This window comes from Dermochelys coriacea, chromosome 8 (genome assembly GCF_009764565.3).
Source record: "Dermochelys coriacea isolate rDerCor1 chromosome 8, rDerCor1.pri.v4, whole genome shotgun sequence".
In the NCBI taxonomy this organism is placed as follows: Eukaryota; Metazoa; Chordata; order Testudines; family Dermochelyidae; genus Dermochelys; species Dermochelys coriacea.
In genome coordinates this window covers 49,342,531-49,363,977 of record NC_050075.1, presented here as the reverse complement: position 1 = coordinate 49,363,977, position 21,447 = coordinate 49,342,531, and the positions used below count along the sequence as shown (strand labels likewise).

The window sequence follows — 21,447 nt, the reverse complement described above, 5'->3', positions numbered from 1 at the left end:
CTTGTGACAAACGGCCATCATGCCTTTATCCAAGAAGAGAAAGATAGACAAAGAGTGTGTGCATTTCTAGAGAAAAAGAAAATTTTGTATTTCTTTGTGCATGTGAATGGAAAGTCCTCATTCTTGGATTTGTACAATTTTAGCCATCACTTGTCATTTGTTCACCTGGTCACAGAGGTATCAACACTTTTTTGCACAGTACCAGAATTCTTTGAGAAAAGAAATGAAATGCAAAGTACACAGGTTCATGTATTTATTTCACTCAGTTTTTGATAAACAGTTTTGTAGTCTTCTTGTTTTAGTGTTTAAAAATCTGTATACTTAACTACCACAGTGATAGATATTATTATATAGAAACTAGAAATAAATAGTATAGATTTTTTTTTAAAGGAACGGCTTTAGCATTAGAAACAAATTGATCTTACCTTGTATATAAAACGTATACCATCTGAGATACAAATGGATCTTAACTTGTATGTAACACTTACATCAAAAAATACTATCTATTTTAAAAGCTGACTCTTATACGGTACAGGAGACTGTCAGGTAAGTGTTCAAAAAGTAAAGAGAACCCAATTTTTTCAACAGTCACAGTCTAATTTTGCATACAATCACTGTATTTGGGCATGCAAATTGCACTGACAAAAACAAATGTTGCAATTCAGCATTAACCACCTGATCTACATTGCCAAATATGACAGGTTTCAGAGTAGCAGCTGTGTTAGTCCGTATCCGCAAAAAGAAAAGGAGGACTTGTGGCACCTTAGAGACTAACAAATTTATTTGAGCATAAGCTTTTGTGAGCTACAGCTCACTTCATCGGATGCAAATTTGTTAGTCTCTAAGGTGCCACAAGTACTCCTTTTCTTATTGCCAAATATGTTTGCAGTTTTAGAAGCCAAATTCAGGCTGGCTGAAATTTGCCCTAATGAATAAGGTTTACATTTCCTTTACAATCAGTGCATTAAGGGAAGCAGAGAATTAGCCCTAAAACCAGAAGTAAAGGTTAAGTCATAATTCTATGAATTTCAATGATGCCAGATATTAGATTTCCAGAATGGAAAACTACCAACATACACTATATGGGTCACTGTTTCTGCTTCCCCTAAAGGCACAAGTCCCCTAGTAGTTGTTCCACACACAGTAATATAGAAAGGTTAATGCTAGCTCTCTCTCACACCTTCAAACAAATCTCGTCCTTTAGTAATGCAGTGTCCTGAATGGCAATTACGCAACCCTTTGTTTGAAAACGGTAGACAGCTAGGAAGGAGTCAGCATGCAATCAATTTGAAATGAGATTGTAATGTTCACAGGAGGTTCATTTTTTTTTATTTTATTTTCTCAGAAATTACAGTGAACTGTTAATAGTCTACATATGCAATAATTCTTTACATTTTAGAGAGAGTTCCTTTGGCTCTGGCAGCTAGGTGCTTATATACAAACTGACTACAAATTACATACAACTGTCCACAACGGGGGAGTACTTAAGAACAATTATTCTTGCCTTCAGAAACATTAGCAGATACTTTTACAATATGTTTCAGAGTAGCAGCCATGTTAGTCTGTATTCGCAAAAAAGAAAAGGAGTACTCGTGGCACCTTAGAGACTAACAAATTTATTTGAACATAAGCTTTCGTGAGCTACAGCTCACTTCATCGGATGCATTCAGTGGAAAATACAGTGGGGAGATTTATATACACACACAGAGAACATGAAACAATGGGTTTTATCATACACACTGTAAGGAGAGTGATCACTTAAGATGAGCTTTACCAGCAGAAAGGAGGGGGGGGAAGGAGGAAAACCTTTTGTGGTGATAATCAAGGTGGGCCATTTCCAGCAGTTAACAAGAACGTCTGAGGAACAGTGGGGGGTGTGGTGGAGGGAGAAATAACATGGGGAAATAGTTTTACTTTATGTAATGAGTCATCCATTCCCAGTCTCTATTCAAGCCTAATTGTATCCAGTTTGCAAATTAATTCCAATTTAGCAGTCTCTCATTGGAGTCTGTTTTTGAAGTTTTTTTTGTTGAAGGATAGCCACTCTCAGGTCTGTAATCGTGTGACCGGAGAGATTGAAGCATTCTCCGACTGGTTTTTGAATGTTATAATTCTTGACGTCTGATTTGTGTCCATTTATTCTTTTACATAGAGACTGTCCAGTTTGACCAATGTACATGGCAGAGGGGCATTGCTGGCACATGATGGCATACATCACATTGATAGATACGCAGGTGAATGAGCCTCTGATAGTGTGGCTGATGTGATTGGCCCTCTGATGGTGTCCCCTTAATAGATATGTGGACAGAGTTGGCAACGGGCTTTGTTGCAAGGGTAGGTTCCTGGGTTAGTGGTTCTGTTGTGTGGTTGCTGGTGAGTATTTGCTTCAGGCTGGGGGGCTGTCTGTAAGCAAAGACTGGCCTGTCTCCCAAGATCTGTGAGAGTGATGCGTCGTCCTTCAGGACGGGTTGTAGATCCTTGATGATGCGTTGGAGAGGTTTTAGTTGGGGGCTGAAGGTGATGGCTAGTGGCATTCTGTTATTTTCTTTGTTGGGCCTGTCTGTAGTAGGTGACTTCTGGGTACTCTTCTGGCAATATGGTACACAAAACACCTACTTTTAATATTTTCACTCTGCTTGCTGTATGAACAGCTATGTATTCATGCTCAGGACATAAAACATACCACTGAATATCTAGGGTAGCGAAGAAACCAATATGTATTATATTACCCTTCTTGCTAATTGTCCCAGTTTGGCCTGGACTACCCTACCGGTTTTTAAATCGACCTGCCTACTGTCAAGCATCTGACAGAACTATCATTCAAAAATGTGTATGGGAAGAGGAAGGAGAGACAGGGACCCTGACCCTCCACCACAAAATGCCCTGATGCCTAGGGGAATGTGTACAAAACTGCAACCAAGGGACCATAAATTCTAATCTGTTCCAATGACTGCTGTACAGTCATCTGCACATTTCATAGCCCTTAATAGCCAAGACTTCATCACCCTACTTTAGGGGAGAGGCAATTATCAATCACCTAGAGATAGAAATAGAACCTAGATCTCTGATATGACAGACCCAAATCTCACTCACTAACGTTCAGAAGAAATGTGTCAAATTATGTACTTGGATATGCTGTCTCTAGCTAGTAGGCCTCACACTGCTCCCAGAGCCAGGAATTGCATTTTAATAACCAACAATACAGTGCTGTCTTGAGTTACAAATGAAAGTGCTAAATATATGGAACTACTTCTTATATTAGTGAGTAACCTGGAATATCTGTAGTTGTTGACACGATTTTATATTGCAAAATATTGTACTGAAAATGAATTTGGATGATTGTTAATATTTGTTTTATTGTTCTATTATTATTGTTTGTATTTTGGTCAATGGGAGCTGTTCCTTTAAGAACAGCTTTAATAGTAGAATATGTTTGAAGATGACAGAGCAGTGTGGGGAAAATTTTGCCTCTGTATCCAGACAGAGAGCAAAGGCAAAGCGTCAGCTCCCAAAATGTCAGAATTTTATTTATTACACTTATTTTCCCAGAAAGTTTACCTAGATTTATTGTGGGATTGGATGCTTCGGGGAATTATTAAAAGCTACAGGATCTTGGATCTATAGGTCACTAGCCTGAACCCAGCCTGTATTGGTAAAGATTAAAAGTTGTTCCCATTAAAAGGATGTTTGCTGGCCCCAACAGGAGATGAGTTCAGTGGGTCTCAGTTCTAACTCCTACATCACAAATTCATCACCAGAGTTTGCATTAATTGGTAGACTCAGCAAAGAGCCCCAAAAACTGAATAGGTCATGGAGGCTGAACTACCCATTCCCTCAGGAGGAAACTTCCTCTGCCCCTATGTTAAAGCTGATGCATATTGGATAAATGGAGCCAACACCCTTCACCAGCACTAGAGCCACACGTTGTTTTAAGTTTAGGTTTGTGACTATTTGCAATTGTTTTCATTAAATAATTTGTCTGTCACGCATGGAGCTGCACAAAACTTGACAGATCTGTTTAAACGTTTTCCTGGGCACTTTCAATCCAAGCCAAAATCTCAGGCCATACACTGGCTCCATTTTCTAAAAGAAATCTGGTGCCTAGTCAGTAGGTCACAATAGGGAGCAATACCCTCTCCCCGAGCCTGCAAGAGGTAGACGCTGAGCAGCAGAGGCTAGTAGAGGTCAGAAAGGGACCACTGCCAACCCGCTAGCCTGGTCCCTTAATGATGGTGAGACAGCACAGTCCTTTCATATGTAGTCTGTTCTCTCCCACTCAGACTCCCACCTTAGGGCTGAAAAGAGAAAGAAATGGGGAAAAGGCTGACAGGAGACATGCAGGAAGCTTTAAATACCATCCCACTACCAAAAGACTGTAAATGAGGGAGATCACCTGAGTTCCCTAAGATGAGATTCAATGAAGGGAGAAGCCCTATGGTCCCCCATTTCCCAGAGTGGTGGGAAGAGGGAAGAAAACACCAGAAATGGGTGTGTAGGGAAAGCTGTTCTCCATTAGGAATATCCGAGGTATGCAGCTAGCCTGCTCATGTCCACACATCCCCAAGACAATTGCAGACAGAGGATACCTGTTGCAAGAAGGGGCTTATATGGGGATGGAGGAATATGGAGTTTAGTTTGGATCCTCGATGATGTGAATAAACATCTAAACCTTGATATGTTATTTGATCCCCAAATTTTTAAAAGTTAAATAAAATTAAAGCTCACCAAAATATACACACAACTCTCCAGAGTTGCATGTTTTTGATCCCAGATCCCTAGGCTATTTTAAAAAATTGCACCTAGAAAAATGCTTCTATTATTGGCAACTACATCTACTGCACAATTTTTCACTATGGAGAAATTTTCCTATGAAGGTCTGGTACTGGCCGTTCATGCAGGATAATGCACTGGATAGACCACAAGTCTGATCCAGAATTGCAGTTCCTACATCCCTTACACAGCTGCTAGTGGAAGAAACAGATGGGCATTTGTAACAGAGCGCATTGGTTTTGGCCACACCTTGCTTAATCTCACCAGAAACAGTAGATAGTTGCCTTCTCGCCTGTCTGGGAGGGAACCTCTTTCTCCGTTTGGCCACATACTTTAAAGCATATCATCATTAAGTATCTATATTTCTGTATATAGTGTTAAAATACAGATTTCCAATTGATATTAATCACCAGTGTGCCATTAGCTTTTAGAAAAGACCTCACTCCACATATTTTATAAAAACAGTAATATTTATACAGTTGGTTGATTCAATTGCTTATCACTTGAGGTTCAGCCCCCCCCCGTCTTTATAGATCAGGAAATCTTCGCAACATATTCTTTGAAAAGTAAAACCTAGATCAAGCTTCTCTCTCCTGAGGGTGCAGACACACCAGGCTGCCTCTTCCCCTACTTGTTGGCTTGATACCTCTCTTTACCCAATATGTAAAAATGGGCCTTCATTGTCTTTTCCTCATGACCAGGCTGATCAGAGAATAAAATACACATTCCTTAGCTAAGATAGACAGTGCTTATGCATTGCTTGCCAAACACATTTTAAGAGTATAATTCTAGTGTGGATTCATAACTTTTTGTACACATCCTGCAAGAATACGAACCATCATGCCATAAGTTCCCACTGCTTAACTAGTCGGCATTATTCTCATACTTGGGGCCAGAAACAATGAAAATTCAATCTACCCTTTGATCTATACTGTGCTACACTGAGCAAAGCACAGAGTTGTTTGTTTTGTAGCCTTATTACGACTTTCCTAACATGGAAAAATTGAGGATGCCCTACCATTAAATGACCTGAAAGAACAATCTTGGATATACTTTCAGAAAGACAAACTATCTTCAAAGTAATGTTCACAAGGCCAGGGGAGGAAGGAATACTTCGAACACGTAAGTGACAACTAGTTACTTCAGTATTTCAGTTTATTATTTAGTATTATAACTACTCTTTAAATACTTAAGTGGGAAAGCTGTGCATTAAGACGCTGAAATCTGACAGTTTACTAAGCTTCCCTGCTCAAAAATAAATCAAGAATTATGGGCCAGATTCTCAGCTGGTGCAAATCACTGAACCTGGCCTGTTATTTGTAGTTATAAGTTTCTCCTATTGTTTTCATACAAAATATGCCTCACAGGTAAGTCTGTCCAATACTTGAGACCTAAAAACAGTAATGGTTGGGTTGGAGGTAGGGCGACCAGATAGCAAGTGTGAAAAATTGGGACAGTGGGTGGAGGAAGGTGCCTATATAAGACAAAGCCCCAAATATCAGGACTGTCCTTATAAAATCAGGACATCTGGTCACCTTAGTTGGAGGAAACACAAGAGACTAATTCTTCATCAAATTTTATCACCTAGGTTTGCTGCTGATTTGTCAGAATTTTTCTGCCATTGTCTATGTTCAAGTAGGTAAAACAAAAGACAGCAGCATAAAAACAGTTACAATTACTAAGCAAAAAAAGTAAGCATATTAGAAACTCCACAAATAGTTAAGTACCTGATCTTGCAATATACTGCATCTCTTCTCCAAGTTGCCAAACATTCTTAATTCTCAGTGAAGTCAATGGAAGTTGAGGTCAAGAACAAGTCACATGATCAACCTCTAAGTGTTAAGGAAGTCTTTAAAGCTGAATAAAACTAATTTCTAGTAACAGTGTATTTTAGGCAAAGTGTTTTAACAAATACACATCACTGATTTTAAATATGATCTTTTGTCATAATTCCTGTTCATTATTTTCATTTGATAATTTCATTCAAATCTGATATCAAAGTACCTCATTGCATTTAACAATTGTATTCCTTAATTGGATATTCATTTATTGCACAATGGTACTGAAGAAGCAGTGTACAATAAACCATTATTATTTAATTGTTTAGCACTAATGAGTTTGGCATTGTGCACTATGCAAATACCATCTCAATAGGTTTAACAGATTAGAGAACACATTTTCAAACAGGTATATGTGCATTTTTTGTGTGTGCCATATAAGCTGGGGTTGGGGGCACTAATCAGAGCTTCACACATCAACTCAAATATGCATCAAAATGTGTACACAATTCATTGAAAATCTGGGTTTAATTACTTTACTAAAACATAAAATATATTTATTTATGAGTCACTTCATTCCAAAAAAAAAAGGTTACACTGAGGAAAACAGGAATGGGTTGGCCTTCCAAGTGAAATAATATGCCTCAACTTTTACTAATTATTTCTAATAAATGTTTTCAGTTCAAATGGCATAATAGCTCAAAATCTTCAAAGCTGCAGAAATGCAGCACTCCCGAAATAAATCAAAAAGCTACTAGAAATGTTTGTAAAGCATGAGACCTTTCTATCTCCTAACTTTCAGCATTATAAAACTCAGATTATTATTAATTTACACCAAAAAGTGACATGCTGTCCTGTCAGTCTGAGCAGACACTTGAAATAACCTTCCTTCATGAAGAGCAAAATGAATGATGCTTAGAAAGATTGGGGATTCACAAAACATGGCATGAGCAATCTAAGAGTGTGGAGAGAACCACCTTATCCTTTGTCTCCTAGGAAAGGCAGATAAAATTAAGGCAGCAGAATCTGCTACCGATATTGAACAAACTGAAATGAAACAAAAATAAAATTGGGCAACAAGCTCATAGACAGCACACAATGATACTAATACCTGAAGGTATGCTCTCGCAAGAATTATTTCACCTAATAACCAAGCCAATCATTAAGAAACTGATATACAACACAGACCAAGTGTGATATGATTAACAAGAATTACTTATACATCATTTTCACCTTTTAATAAGAAGATCTTAACTGCTTTTATAGTGTTTAAATCACTGGATATTTTTCTCTTTTTTCTTAGCAAACTGCAGAAAAATACCTTATACATTATCAATTACAGAAGATTTATATGAGCCCGCAGTCACACCACCCTGGGTGATGATTTTATCTCTAAGCAGGTAAGGAGGTCATGCCTACTCAATATTTAAATAGAACACAGCCAAGGAACAAGCCAGATGCTGGAAGAAAAATTCAGTAGGTGAGAGCTTTCCACAGAGTTAGTATTGAGCAAATTTCCCACTCTAACACAGCGTCAGGAAACAATGTGCATCCAGAAGTGCTTTTTTTTCCTAAGCAGGTTTGAAACCACAGTTTGGACAAGTTGTGGTCTCCAAAGATCCCAAGACAAATTTTCACAAAAGTAAAGTTGTTAACCTACATCCCCTAGCCATAAATCAGTTTGTAAGGGTCTTTGCAGTAAATACTTGACTTATTAGAAGAGAAAGTAGTCTATTTAGAAATAATAATAGCACTTCACTGCAAAAACTCATCGAGAAGTTGCTGGACTTGAAAATGAACAAAATCTTGCCTACTACTGGTGCTCTCATACAAGTTAATATTAGAGGTAGACCACTAAGCAGCAAGTTTAATGGCAAGTGATTCTTCCCAGGACACTCGACAGGAGGAATAGAAGGTGCTCTACTCTAAATGGAAGCATAAACTCACCCACCTTCAGTTAGGACAAACAGATGAAATGTCCAGTACAGGAGAAATTTGCCAGAAAGTTGCTATGCAAATATTCTTTTCTAGTTTCCTTCTTTAAAACAGCCTGCACAGGCAGCTGATATGCAATCCCCTTTTTAATTAGTGTCCTTTATTGTTTAATTAGTCCCAGAACATTTAACAATGTAAGCCTGCATTGTGCATTGGGATAAAAGCTGCTTCTCCCTCTTGGTTCTAACTTAATATCCTCTGTTGCTGCTAGAAATAACAGGCTTGATCTATTTTCTATCCAATTCAATGGCGTCGTTCCATGTTAGAAATAATCCTCAAATCTACAATGAACATTTCAAGGCTACTTTTGCAGTCAGAAATTAAGATGGGGGATTCCTAATAGAAACAGAAATTATAACATTTTCAAAGGACTTCAAGGTATACTGGATTTACTCACATTTATATAAGCTTTGGCTCACTTCCAATTTCCTTCGTCTTCTATCTTCCAGCTGCATTAGTTAACTTAGAAAAATGAAGATTAACTAGGTGTATTAAAAGCAAAGTATATTAAATATGTAGCAAAGTTTTTCCCACTGTACAAATATAGTTATTAGAATTTGAAATGTTGAAAAAATAAATGCTTGCACATGTTCTTAACAGGTTTACATGGGTTATTTGAAGGCTGATCTTTTACTTCAAGCTTTTCTACTCAACTTGTGCACAGAATTAACAGGAAAATGCATAGAAATAGCTGTATTAAAACTCGTTATCATAAAATTAGTTCAGCTCTGTGGAAGAATGTGCTCCTCTAGAAGAGGAGCTCAAACTAAGTACTTTTTAAAACCCCAGGGTTGACCAGAATAGAAGAAAATAAGACATAATGGGAAAATTCTTACCCTGATTCTTACCTAAACTCTGGGTGGTTTGGAATGCAAAATCTACTTATTAGTTCAATTTGTTCTTTAATTTTGGACCAGACTACTGGTAAAGGGACCCAGCCCCAAGCCCCGCCCCCAGACCCAAACTCCATCCTGAAGCCCGCACCTCAAACCCTCTCCCACACCCCACCCACTGAGCCCCCTCCTGCACCCCAACTCCTCATCCCCTGCCCCAGCCCCGAGCCTGCTCCTGCACTCCAAACCCCTTCGCCCCATACCAGAGCCCCCTCCTGTAACCCAAGCCCCTCAGTCCCATCCCAGAGTCTATCCCTAGCAGGAGCCCTCACCCTCCTCCTACACCCTAACCCCCTGCCCCAGCTAGGAACCCCCTCCTACACCCTGAACCCTCATTTCTGGCCTCATCCTGGAGCCCACACCCACAGCTGAAGCCCTCACCCCCTCTTGCGTCACAACCCCCTGCACCAACCAAGTGAAAGTGAGTGAGGGTGGAGGAGAGTGAGCGACGGAGAGAGAGGAGCTGGAGGGAGTGGGGCCTCCGAGAGGGGACGGGGCTTTGGGGAAGGGGCAGGGTGTTTGGTTTTGTGCAATTGGAAAGTTGGCAACCCTATTTTGCTGCAAGCAATTTTTTTTGCAGAGGACATACTTGCAAGTTTAATTTTACATTAGAGACCATAAACCTCCTTATTTAAAGGATCTATAAAGACCTGAAACCTTAACTCTGGGTCTTTTTTCCCATTTAAACTGAGATAGTATGAAACAAATTAAGAAACTTGTATCTGATGTCACAATAATATAACTACAGCTTGAAACAGAATAAATATATTACCTAGTTTATTCTTTTTAATCAATGAGATTCTAACCTGCCAAGAAATAGTATATTTATTCCACGTTTCCATAACTCCCCTGATCTGTGTCAACACTGGCATTTATAGTACCTTCATTCAACTGGCCCCTCACTGGATGGCAATTGCTTCCCTGTATACATTTCAATTTGTTTTTTGAAGAGATTTGTTCTCCTGATTTTGTAATTTAATCCCAGAATCAAACTTCCCATACTCTGAAACCCAGAATAATCTCCGGAAAGGTTGCTCTCCAACTGAATGGCCTGCAATTACGTTCTTGGCCCAGATACATGCACTACACAGTGAGCAAATATAGCTAATTTTTGGCTGATTTTTTCCCACTTCTATTAATTTAATTAGTTGATTATATCTAATTTTCTGGGCAAATGCTTCTATTTCCATAGCCAATAATAATGACAAGCATGGACAGACTTGTCTGGTTCCCCTATACAAGTCAGTTCTTCCAGAAATACAGCCATTAACTCTTGCCTGAGGTTCTTCATACAAATCTCAGTCCATTTAAGGAAATTTGTATTGCATTCACATCCAAATTTATCACCCTATATAACCCCAAACACATCTTATAATGACAATTTTGTTCTTTTTCTCAGCATATTAAATAAATCACTTTCAATTCTCTTTTAATATTGTCTGCTAATTGCCTGTCCTTGATCATTTGTTCCTGTGTATGCAGTTAGGGAACACATTTAATATTTTATCTAGCACCTTAGCAAACAGAGAAATGTGATTTTAAACTGACAGCATCCCATTAAGTAATCACAGAGAACTTGAAAGAACAATAATTCTCTAGCTGATTCAATTCTGGCAACACTAATAATAGTTTGCCTTGTTCTATAATAAGTTTTTTTCTTAAGAATCAAGCCACAAAATTTAAGGTGAAAATTTAAGTGAAACATTAATGAGATGCATCTAGGATAGGAAAGATTTTGTTCGTTTTTAAGTCCAGCAAGTCCTCTGCAGTGAGGTACCTTTATTATTTCTAAGTGATAGGCCATTTTTGCCTCTTTAAATAATAATTCACATTTATATATTGTCTTTCATTTAAAAGATTTGCCAATTGATTTGTGGATAGGATGTTGTGGGTAGGACAGGGCTTATGAACTGTAAACAAAACCTGATAAACTTTATAATGTGATTGATACCTATGTGCCAAGTGTTGTCTTTGGTGAGAGATCTAAGGTACAATTGACCTGGGGTAAGTGACCGGTCCTTTCGGACTGGGAGTAACCTGAATACTGTTGCACCTTAGAGACTAACAAATTTATTTGAGCATAAGCTTTCGTGAGCTACATCCGATGAAGTGAGCTGTAGCTCAGAAAGCTTATGCTCAGATAAATTTGTTAGTCTCTAAGATGCCACAAGTACTCCTTTTCTTTTTGCGAATACAGACTAACACGGCTGCTACTCTGAAACCTGAATATTGTTGTGATTTTTGGTGTAAGGGACATGGATCACAAAGGCAGGCTTGCCTGGGTGGCAAGGTAGACTGGAATACCCAAGAGGACTGTTCATGACTCCATGTTGAGGCTTACAGTGCTTGAAGAGTACAGTGCTTATAGTGCTTGAAGAGTTCATACTTGGTTGGTGAAATCTAATTATAGAACACACTAGTTTGGGGTTTGTGCCCTGGTTTGTAACAGTCTGCCCTAAGTTGGCACCCACATTTGTGAGCCTCTCCAGACAGCCTAACACTACCACCCATTCCTTTTCTCTCTCATCAGAAATGCTTTCCTGCTTCAGTTTCCCTACCTTGCATGCCATTTGTGCATCATAGCAGGTGGCTCCATTTGGCTTGCCTGCTTCTGCAAGTTGCTTCTCTCAGTGTTGTGTCGAGAACAGCAGACATGGCTCTTGGAGGACAAGGTATGTTATAAATCATCTTTCTAATAAGGGGAGAAATCTTTCTTTCCTGTGTTGAGTTTAAAAAACCCCAACCCTACGCAAAACAGAGACTCTAATACTCACAAAAAGGAAAAAAAATGCATTTAAAATGCTATTTTGATATGGTTGCATGGTTAAAAATGAAAATTAAATAACCATTTTATGTTGTCACTGAACTGTACGCTGAAATGTGGGAATATTAATTATGAAGTTACTTGACAGTACATGGTTAGACAATTAGAAGTATTTTTTGAATTACTGTTTATCAAATTATGACATTTTCAAGAAGTTTGTACATTAGAATTCTAAATTAGAACAACATTTATTTTTAGTATCTACCACAATTTAATTCATCTTAGGGTCCACATATGATGCATTTCCTGCCGCCTGCCTACAAGCAGTAATTTTCCATAAAGTCAAGCAGCTAGATCCTCACTGTGGGTTATGTCAGGTCTGTGCTGGAGTATTTTCAAAGCCTCCAGACACTAACATAACTCTCTTCGCTACCTGAGATAGTCACAAGCAATGATGGCTAGATATTATACATTCAGTATTAGAGACTCTAAGTGTCAGTTCCTCATTCCTGCTTAGGGACTAAAGCCAAAGTTTTCCTACTTTGTGCCTCAAGTTAGGTCCCTAAATCCATATTTGTAAACATTTAATTAAAGATAATTGATTTACTCGTTTGCTTCCAAGTCTTCTACTGTAAAGATTCGTACTTTTAGAGACTATGCTACCAAGAGGGCAAGAAACCCAACAAGACATTGAGTTTCCAGAAATGAACCTAAACATTGAATACTTATACAGGGTTCGCAAATATCCACCAATAGGAAAGGTCAAGTGAAGAGCAATGAAAATCAGAGAATGTAGAGACCTCCCATCAATGAAAGGCTAAAAAGAGGATGACTAGTTTAGAAAGGAAACAAATCAGAGAAGAGGCAAAAGAGGCATTGAAGGGTACAGAAAAAAAAATAAGGTGAGCATTCCTATTTACCTTCTTTTCATAATACAAGGGCAAAAGGACACAATGAAATTAAGACAGGAAATTTAAATTTTAAAACAGAACAAACAACAATCTATGGAATTTATTATCACAAAAATTTATTGCAGCAAAGACCTTAGTAGGATTCAGAAGAGGAGCAGACATTTATATGGATAAAATACTAAGTTTTATTATCCAAGATTAAATGAACATTTTTTTTTAAATATCAAAAAAAATCTTTAAAATATAAACCAATCCCGAACTGAAGGGTTTAGGGAAAAACTTTCCCTATTGGCAGATTATTCCATAACTGACCATTAAGAAGAAATCTAGTAACAGCCATCACTAGAGACAAGACATCAGAACAGATGGACCTTTTATCTGGTTCACTATAGCAATTCCTATGTTCCTAGGTTTTGTAACAGCTTAAAGAGATTTTCATAGAAAACAGAAAAAGTATTATATGAGCAATAACTACATGCAGAGAAATAAATTATATACAATATTAGAAGGTATACATAAGGCAAAATGACCTTAACATACAAAGTGAAATGACATTCAACCTAGCAATTTAAAAATACGCTGTGATGAACAGAAGAGTCAAACCTGAATTTATTGTACAACACTGCTCAAGCCAGCCAGCCATCAGATATTTATTTGTAATAAAAGTCCGAAGTTCTTCACGCACATAAAGATTTAAAAAAACAAAGCAAAACAAATCATTGACAATAAAGAACCCCTTCAAAGTCCAGTAAAGTAAAGGCAAACATCCCTCAGTGCAAACTTCAACCACTCAACCCCAAGAAAAGCATGAGAAAACAGGTAGTCTTTACAATGTGCCATTAAGATAAAGATCCAAACCTTATGAAACTAAAGGGAGTGGGGCAAGATCTATTGTTGTGGGTCCCTAACTGGAAACACCATGCCACCAGCACACTTCCATTTAAACATGAAGGCTGTTAGCTCAACTACCACACTAACCTTAAGTGTTGCAGTATCATGCAAGCAAAGAAGCAGTCTACAAGACAGCCAGCATTCAGCAGGTCACACCCAGAAACAAAATGCGAGCTTCTTGATACAAAGAGGCATTGGCAAAGGCTGTTCCATTCTGCAGGTACATAGAAAGGCTACTTCCATGCACCCCACCCCTTTCCACCTATTTAAAAGCTAGTCACAATGTGGCAGACTGCACAGCAGCAATCCAATATGGAAGTGACAAAGGCATGCACTAGTATCGCACAGTCTACATTCAAAATGAAAAAGTCACAACCTTCTAACAAAGTACAGCTAGAAAAAAAGTACTCTCTGTGAGTGAATTGCAGAAGTTCTGCTGAGTTTCTTGGGTGATATGAAATGTGCTTTTTTCCACTGTTGGTCTGCCAGCATTAAAGGCGTGTGTCAGATTTCTATCAGGCATATTTGTTCTTAGAGTGGGTCTGTGATGTATTGCAATGCCGTGTGCTGGCCAAAACCATTGGAATAGTGGGAGGCACTTACACTTAACTGCTGGTGCACCTGCATTCATTTTGTGTGTAGCTCTTATTGAACCAGTGGCTTTGAGCCTGGACCAGCATGCAAGGTGCCAAAAACCTGTATTTTACTTATGTTGCACCAGTCCGGTCTGGACCTTCTTGAATTGCTTGTGCTGGGGGAGGTGTGTAATTCTGAACTTTGTCCCCTTACAATTCAATGTCTGTCTTCCTTCTTTTACTCCCACGTTTCTTTCCTTCGATTCAGGGAAATTTGGCAGTCACTGTTACAAAGTACCGATATGTGCACATAGTGTTTGGTGTGCTCTCTAGTGGTATTTCTAATTACAATACTACTTAGTACAAGAAATTTCCTGTTGGACTACATTATCTAGAATCATTCACAGGAAGTTGAGTGTTTCTGTGTCTAGAAAGTGGAGAAACAATAAAGCATGGTGGATACTTAAGATAGGATAGATTTGACGTTTCTATCCTCTTCTGTAGATAAGCTTGATAAGTTTATTGAGGGGATAGTATGATGGGATTGGCTACAAAAGCACGTGGCCCACCTGTCACTGCTATTACCAAAAATTTACTGGCCAGAGATGAGACACTATACAGGGAGAGCTCCGAGTTACTACAGTGAATTCTTGCCCAGGTGTCTGGCTGATGACTCTCCCCCACATGTTCAGGGTCCAACTGATTGCCATATCTGGAGTTGGAAGGAGTTTTCCCCTGGGTCAGACTGTCAGAGACCCTGAGGGGTTTTCACCTTCCTCTGCAGCATGGAGCACAAGTCACTTGCTGGTTTGAACTAGAGTAAATGGTGGATTCTCAGTAACTTGAAGTCTTTAAACCATGATTTGAGGAGCTCAGTAACCCAGTCAGAGGTTAGGGTTCTATAATAGGAGTGGTTGGGTGAGGTTCTGTGGCCTGTGATGTGCAGGTGGTCAGACTAGATGATCACGATGGTCCCTTCTGGCCTTAAAGTCTATGAGTCACCACTCCTATCTGCAAATCCAGCAGACAAGGAACCAAGAGGAACCCACACTGTGAACTGTAGCAACAAAAAGGCAAACCAATTCCTTCATTCAAGGAACCTCATGCCACCTTTGTTTTCCCTCCCACAGTTCTTCCCTGTCTGCCAACTTTACTTCTGTCTTCCCTAAATTGAGCCTCTGCCAAGTAGCTCTCATTAAAGCCTCTATCTTGACCAGAGACTGGAAAAGCTGATAGACTGTGCAGTCTGAATCTGACATAAGAAGACCTTAGTGCTAATTATCATATGTATACTAAAGGCACTCTACCTCATACCACTTAACTATCTCCCTTAACAGCCTCAGATACTTGTTGAGTAGGAAGCATGACAGAACAGAATCCTGGAGTATTACACATGATAGTGTCCACTATGATAAATGAAGGGGCGGGAGGGTACTTCCCTTTTATGGACACCCAGCCAGCAGCTATAAAATCCCTCTTAGTAGCTGTTCTCTAATTGCTCTCATGGCTATGCATAGGTAAAAGGAAGAGAGTTGGCACCTGGCCAAAAGAGTCAATGGAAGGATAGAAATTTTTAAAATTAAAACAAGACTCCCCTTTTGTCTGTCTGTTGTTCTCCTGAGGAGAGGCTGACAGGACAGCAGTTATGCTGTAAGAAGCTTGGGCCAGGTACGAAAAATCATCAGTATTATACTTAGAAACTACTCATTTAAAACCCCAGTTATGTAAGTAAATCACGAAGTGTCTAGGAAGACGTGATTAGGTTTATCCCTTTTATTTCCTTAAGGCTTGTGGATTCCTCTGTGCTAAGCCCAGGTGCTTCTGTTTTGCTTGTAACCTTTAAGCTGGACCTCAGGAAAGCTATTCTTGATGCTTAATCCTTGCAGTTGCTCTTTTAAGATCTAGCAATAGCCTGAGTTCCCAGATGTATTTTTTCTTTTTTTTTAAAATAACATTTACCTTTTTTTTAAGAATAGAATTGGATTTTTGTGTCTTAAGAGGCTTGTGCACATGTTTAATTAGCTGGTGACAACAGCTGATTTCCTTCCCCCCACCCCTTCTCAACTCTTCCCTGGATGTGGGGTAAAAGACCTAGAGAGTACCCCACAGGAAGGAATTCCCAAGTGCGCCTTCCTGGGCTCTCAAAGGGGTTCTGCACTTGGATGGTGGCAACATCTACCAATCCAAGGTCAGAAAAAAGCTGTAACCTTGGGAGTTTAATACAAGCCTGGAGTGGCCAGTATTAATTTTTAGAAGCCTTGCGGCCCCCACCTTCAGCACTCAAAAGGGCCAGAGTGAGGAATTAGCCTTGACATCCACAAATAAGCAATTGCCAAAATGTTTTGGTCCTGTCAGAGAAAAAAGAATGGGGCTGGTTCAACCTGCATGCTAGGGTCCACCAATGTCCATGTTAACAGTATCTTGTGATCAAAGACTGAAGATGGATCCAACAGAATGAACATGTACCCTTAATCTTCAGTCACCAAAAGATGAACATCCTACAATTCAACCTCCATACCATAACAAAGCCTAAAATAAGGGTCCCCAGATGTCTTGACACTCTAGATATTATCTGAGCTGCTTTCCCACAGCCTACTCAATAAACCTCCCTTAAAAAGAGAGATTGTAGACATTGCTGTAATTAAGATTCTCTGTATCAAGAGTTTAACAACTGCTTCTTTAAAAGATGCTAAAAAGATATCACTGACAATTCCTACTAACAGCTGAATTTCTCTCCATTCACCTTTGCCAGCCAAGATAATCAAGGGTACAACTTCTCGGGTTGTGCCCCAGCACGTTGAGAATGGAAGCAAGTGATACTTGCTGAAACACTAATGGGAAACTCTTTGTATTTTTCTCTCCCCTTCCCATTCATCTACCCCAGGCACAGTTACACCATATAGGACTAACAAAAAGCATGCTACAGCCAATTTTAAACGTAAGCCTTTGAATGACAAGCCCCCCTCAGAGCCATTTGAAACACAGGATGTTAAAACAACACAAATTGTATAGACTTCGTTAATACCTGCTAGATCTCATAAGGTCTTTAGGTTCTCACTTACAGAATAAGAGCTCACTAGGACCAGCATGAGGGCCAGTGAAAGATGTAAGCAGAATGACCAACATTTAAAGTGAAAATAACATCTTCACTGGAAAAAAAAAACCCACTTCATCTCATTTCATTAACCATTTTATTCATCATATGCCAAATTATATAAATCACCAGCATTTGTATATTTGTAGTTGATGGCGCAAAGTTCATGCCTTCAGAGAAAAAGATTTCCATTCAGCAAAACTGAGTTTTCAAAAATGTCATATGGAACGTTAGATGCAATTGTCCCTTAATAATCTTGAAAAATATAAGCCACCTAGAAATCCTTAATCTTCTATTAGTTCATGAAAAGCACACATTGCAGCTACATATTTTTGTAAGGCAACAGTTTGAAGATCAGAGTCGTATAGAAAAGTAATCAACTTTTTTACACCGCAATAAACAGCTTCCCACTGTTAGAATGGAGGGGAGGAATAACGGTGAATGGATTTGACGCAGCACACAACAAAATGATGGTCTCCAAATGGCGGTCTCAAAATGGCTCCCAGAGAAAACTGTGTCCAAATCACAAAAAACACTATCAACTGATACTCTTGCTGGCAAGGCTAAATAGGCCATGAAGACCAAACTCTTCTCTCAATTCCAGGAGCAACTTTCTCATCTTAAAACCCCAGCTGACTGGTCAGATTAAAAGGTACAAGCAACAACAGGATAAGAGAGTGTTCCATCTCTCTAAAGTCTCTATTTAAGACTTGTGAGGGTACCAGATACTAAAATGATGGCACCCTACATATGCTACTAATTACTACTAGTATAGTAGTCAGGACTGAGTCATCTGGGAGGACATTGTGAGAAGTTTGCATTGTCATTGCCCATGCTGTATGTTTTCTGTGGACAGAAAATTTCAGGCTCTGGGGCTATAAATCTAGTACATTTTACAACCACAACGTAAAACTGGAGTCATTACTTGCTTCCATCACACTCATCTTTGTGGCTATTGTTTTAAATCAGATAAAACAACAGTAATATGTGTTTTAGAAACATAAGATAGATAAATCTTATAAAACAGAATGACTAGTCTGAAAATGCGCAGAAGCTTTGTAATTTTATACTAATGATTCTCAAACTCTGGTCCATGGGCATCAGAAGTCTGGGAAGCCTTTCCTGATAATCTGCAAAAGCTATTAGGACACCCAAGCACCAGAGGCATTGGGATGTGGTGATGGAAGGTGATCCATGAGCCGATATTCCACTCACAGAGTGGTTCATAGAATGAAAAGTTGGCAGAACCACTGCTCCAGATTACTAACGATGCTATTCACTGGAAACCATGTGATGAGAAGAGGAGCCAAGTCTCTTCATACTTAAATATACTTGTTAATATTCTTATATAAAAAAGCCTTTGCCAAGATCATATTCTTTCAATAAAGAGCAAAAATTAAAATAGCATCAGCCTCCAATTGCTGTGTAACAAACAATAAATCTTAAATAAGACCCAACATTTTAAAAATAAGACTATGCAGTGGTTGTTATCAAGGCAAGCAGAAAGTTAAATGTCAAACATTACTATGGATATAGGTCATTGGATTCTATGGTTAATTAATGCCATACAGCAGCTACTCACGGCAGGGGGTAAAGAGTGTTCATCACCTTTCCAATTACTTTTTTTTTTTTTAAACAATTCTGCACACTTGTCATTTTTCAGCCACACAAAACTGAGGTTCTATATAGTTTATTCTAGAAAACAAAAAAATAAATAATTTTTACCTTTGTGATGAGAATTCTGTATTTGTCCAACATGGCCTGATTGTCATGGCATCCTGCTAGCAACTGCCAAACCTCTGCCCTTAGTGCCTCTGGAACGCCACTCTTCACCAGTGTAGACAGTCCTTTTGGTCGCACAGCAAGGTTATTGTGCCTGAGAAAACAAATTAAGTGTTTACCTCTCCTATACGAGGAGACAAAAACATCCAGTATGAGAAATACATGGAAAGTTTTCTGAGTATGTGTGTTGTTCTCAAAAGTACATTCAGACTAATTCAAACCATAAATATTTGTTTCAATGCTCATATTTGCGAGTACTTCTCAGGTTACTAGCAAAACCGCCACAAGAACTTACATCAAGATTGGTGACAAAATTTGTTGAATACCCAAAATCAAAATTTGCTCATTATCCAAAAGGTCAACATTAGAGAGATTCAATCAAGACTAGAAAAGCGAAGAACTGAAAAGGGAGCCAAGCTAGTCAATGGAGAATACATTGATAAATTAAATTCATAGTTGTTAAGTGCAACAATCTGTAGTGCACAGAACAATTTGACTATTCATACACATAGGAGAGCTCAAAATTAACTAACTATTAAGGAAAAAGGCATAGTTATTATGGAAGTTCATTTAAAACATCTGCTCAATATACAGTTGCAGTTAAAAAAAGCCAATAAAATACACTGGGAATCATAAAAAGAAAGACACTGATAATATTTTAATAGTATTGTTATAGAGGCACTAGTTACAGCTCCATAGTTAAAGCTGAGTTGAGTTTTGCTTGTAAAGCAGGGATTCAACCTCTTTGTTACTTATGAAGAGTATACAGTGTTTCCACCAAATTAAATTTGTTAGTCTCCAAGGTGCCACAAGTACTCCTTTTCTTTTTGCAAATACAGACTAACATGGCTGCTACTCTGAAACCCACCAAATTACAGCACTTCCTCTGAGTAGTGAATTAATTTTCCTAAGGATTTACAAGTAAATCCATTAATTAATGAGTTAAAATTAATTAAAAAGTATTTTTAAAAATAATTTAGCACTTCTCTATTAGACTTCTTGTCCACTGCTTCTCAACCTAGTCCCACTCCCTGTGTAGAAGATGGAAAAGCTTCATGCATGGCTGGGACATATGTTTTTTAAAAAATTAACACACAATTAACCTGTGGAATTCACTTCAAAAATTGAGAGAAAGGGCCTAGTAGAATTTAAAAAGGATTACATAATGATAATGGCATCACTGCTATCATGTGCAATTACATTAAATGGGTTAATCGTGTACAACACATCAACCATCATATTTCACAGAATAAAATCCCACTCACTAATCACCTAATGGTAGGGTGAAGTTTCTCCCTTAAGTATATCGTGTAATTTTCAATTATAGAGATTTCAGAACTTTTTCTAAAAACATCAGATACTATCCACTGCCAGAGACAAGACACTGAACTAGATGGACCATTGCTTTGATCTATCACGGCAATTTCCAAAAATGCAGCAGAAGGTCAGTGTTTGAATTGATTCTTTGGTCTCAAACACAAGTTACACACACACAGTGAGCGTGAACTAGTTAGCGAGATATCTATACCAAGAGAAAGTAGTTTAAGATGTGTTTGGTAATTATTTATGTAGTGCCATTGCTATGAACAGACAAGTAAGAAAACCAAGTCCCTACCCCGCCCCGCCACCCCCGCCAATTTTATAATTTAATTTGAACTGAAAGTGAAACAACCACCAACCAGGCAAGTGGTAAGAAGGGAACAAAAGAAAAAAGAATTGAATACTATTGTCATAAAACCAAACAAATAACTATGCCCCCAAAATACACAAAGTTTAAAGAGTCTGAAATGGGGTGATGAAGTTCATCAATTCTGAAGCAATAATTCCATAAGATACATGCTGTACTTTCGAGTGAGCTTCCCACACCTGCGCATTTAACTACAATTTTATTTGTTAGGTAATTTACAGAAACCACAGCAAACAATTTTTCTTTGTAAGTAAACATAAAGGCCTACTTAATTGTGAGCCTTTTAACGTGTAGATAAATCCAACAA

At 38.5% G+C, this 21,447-nt stretch overlaps 1 protein-coding gene across 5 annotated transcripts in view; it reads right to left on the bottom strand.

The window, feature by feature from the left end:
- The window catches only part of RABGAP1L (RAB GTPase activating protein 1 like), a 531,206-nt gene that overhangs the window by 359,862 nt on the left and 149,897 nt on the right, over window positions 1-21,447 (bottom strand). For all 5 annotated transcript variants that reach the window (XM_038413497.2, XM_038413504.1, XM_043491093.1 and 2 more), the window contains exon 13: window positions 19,397-19,547. In XM_038413497.2, the coding sequence (XP_038269425.1) occupies window positions 19,397-19,547 (151 nt within the window). The remainder of the gene's footprint in view (window positions 1-19,396; window positions 19,548-21,447) is intronic.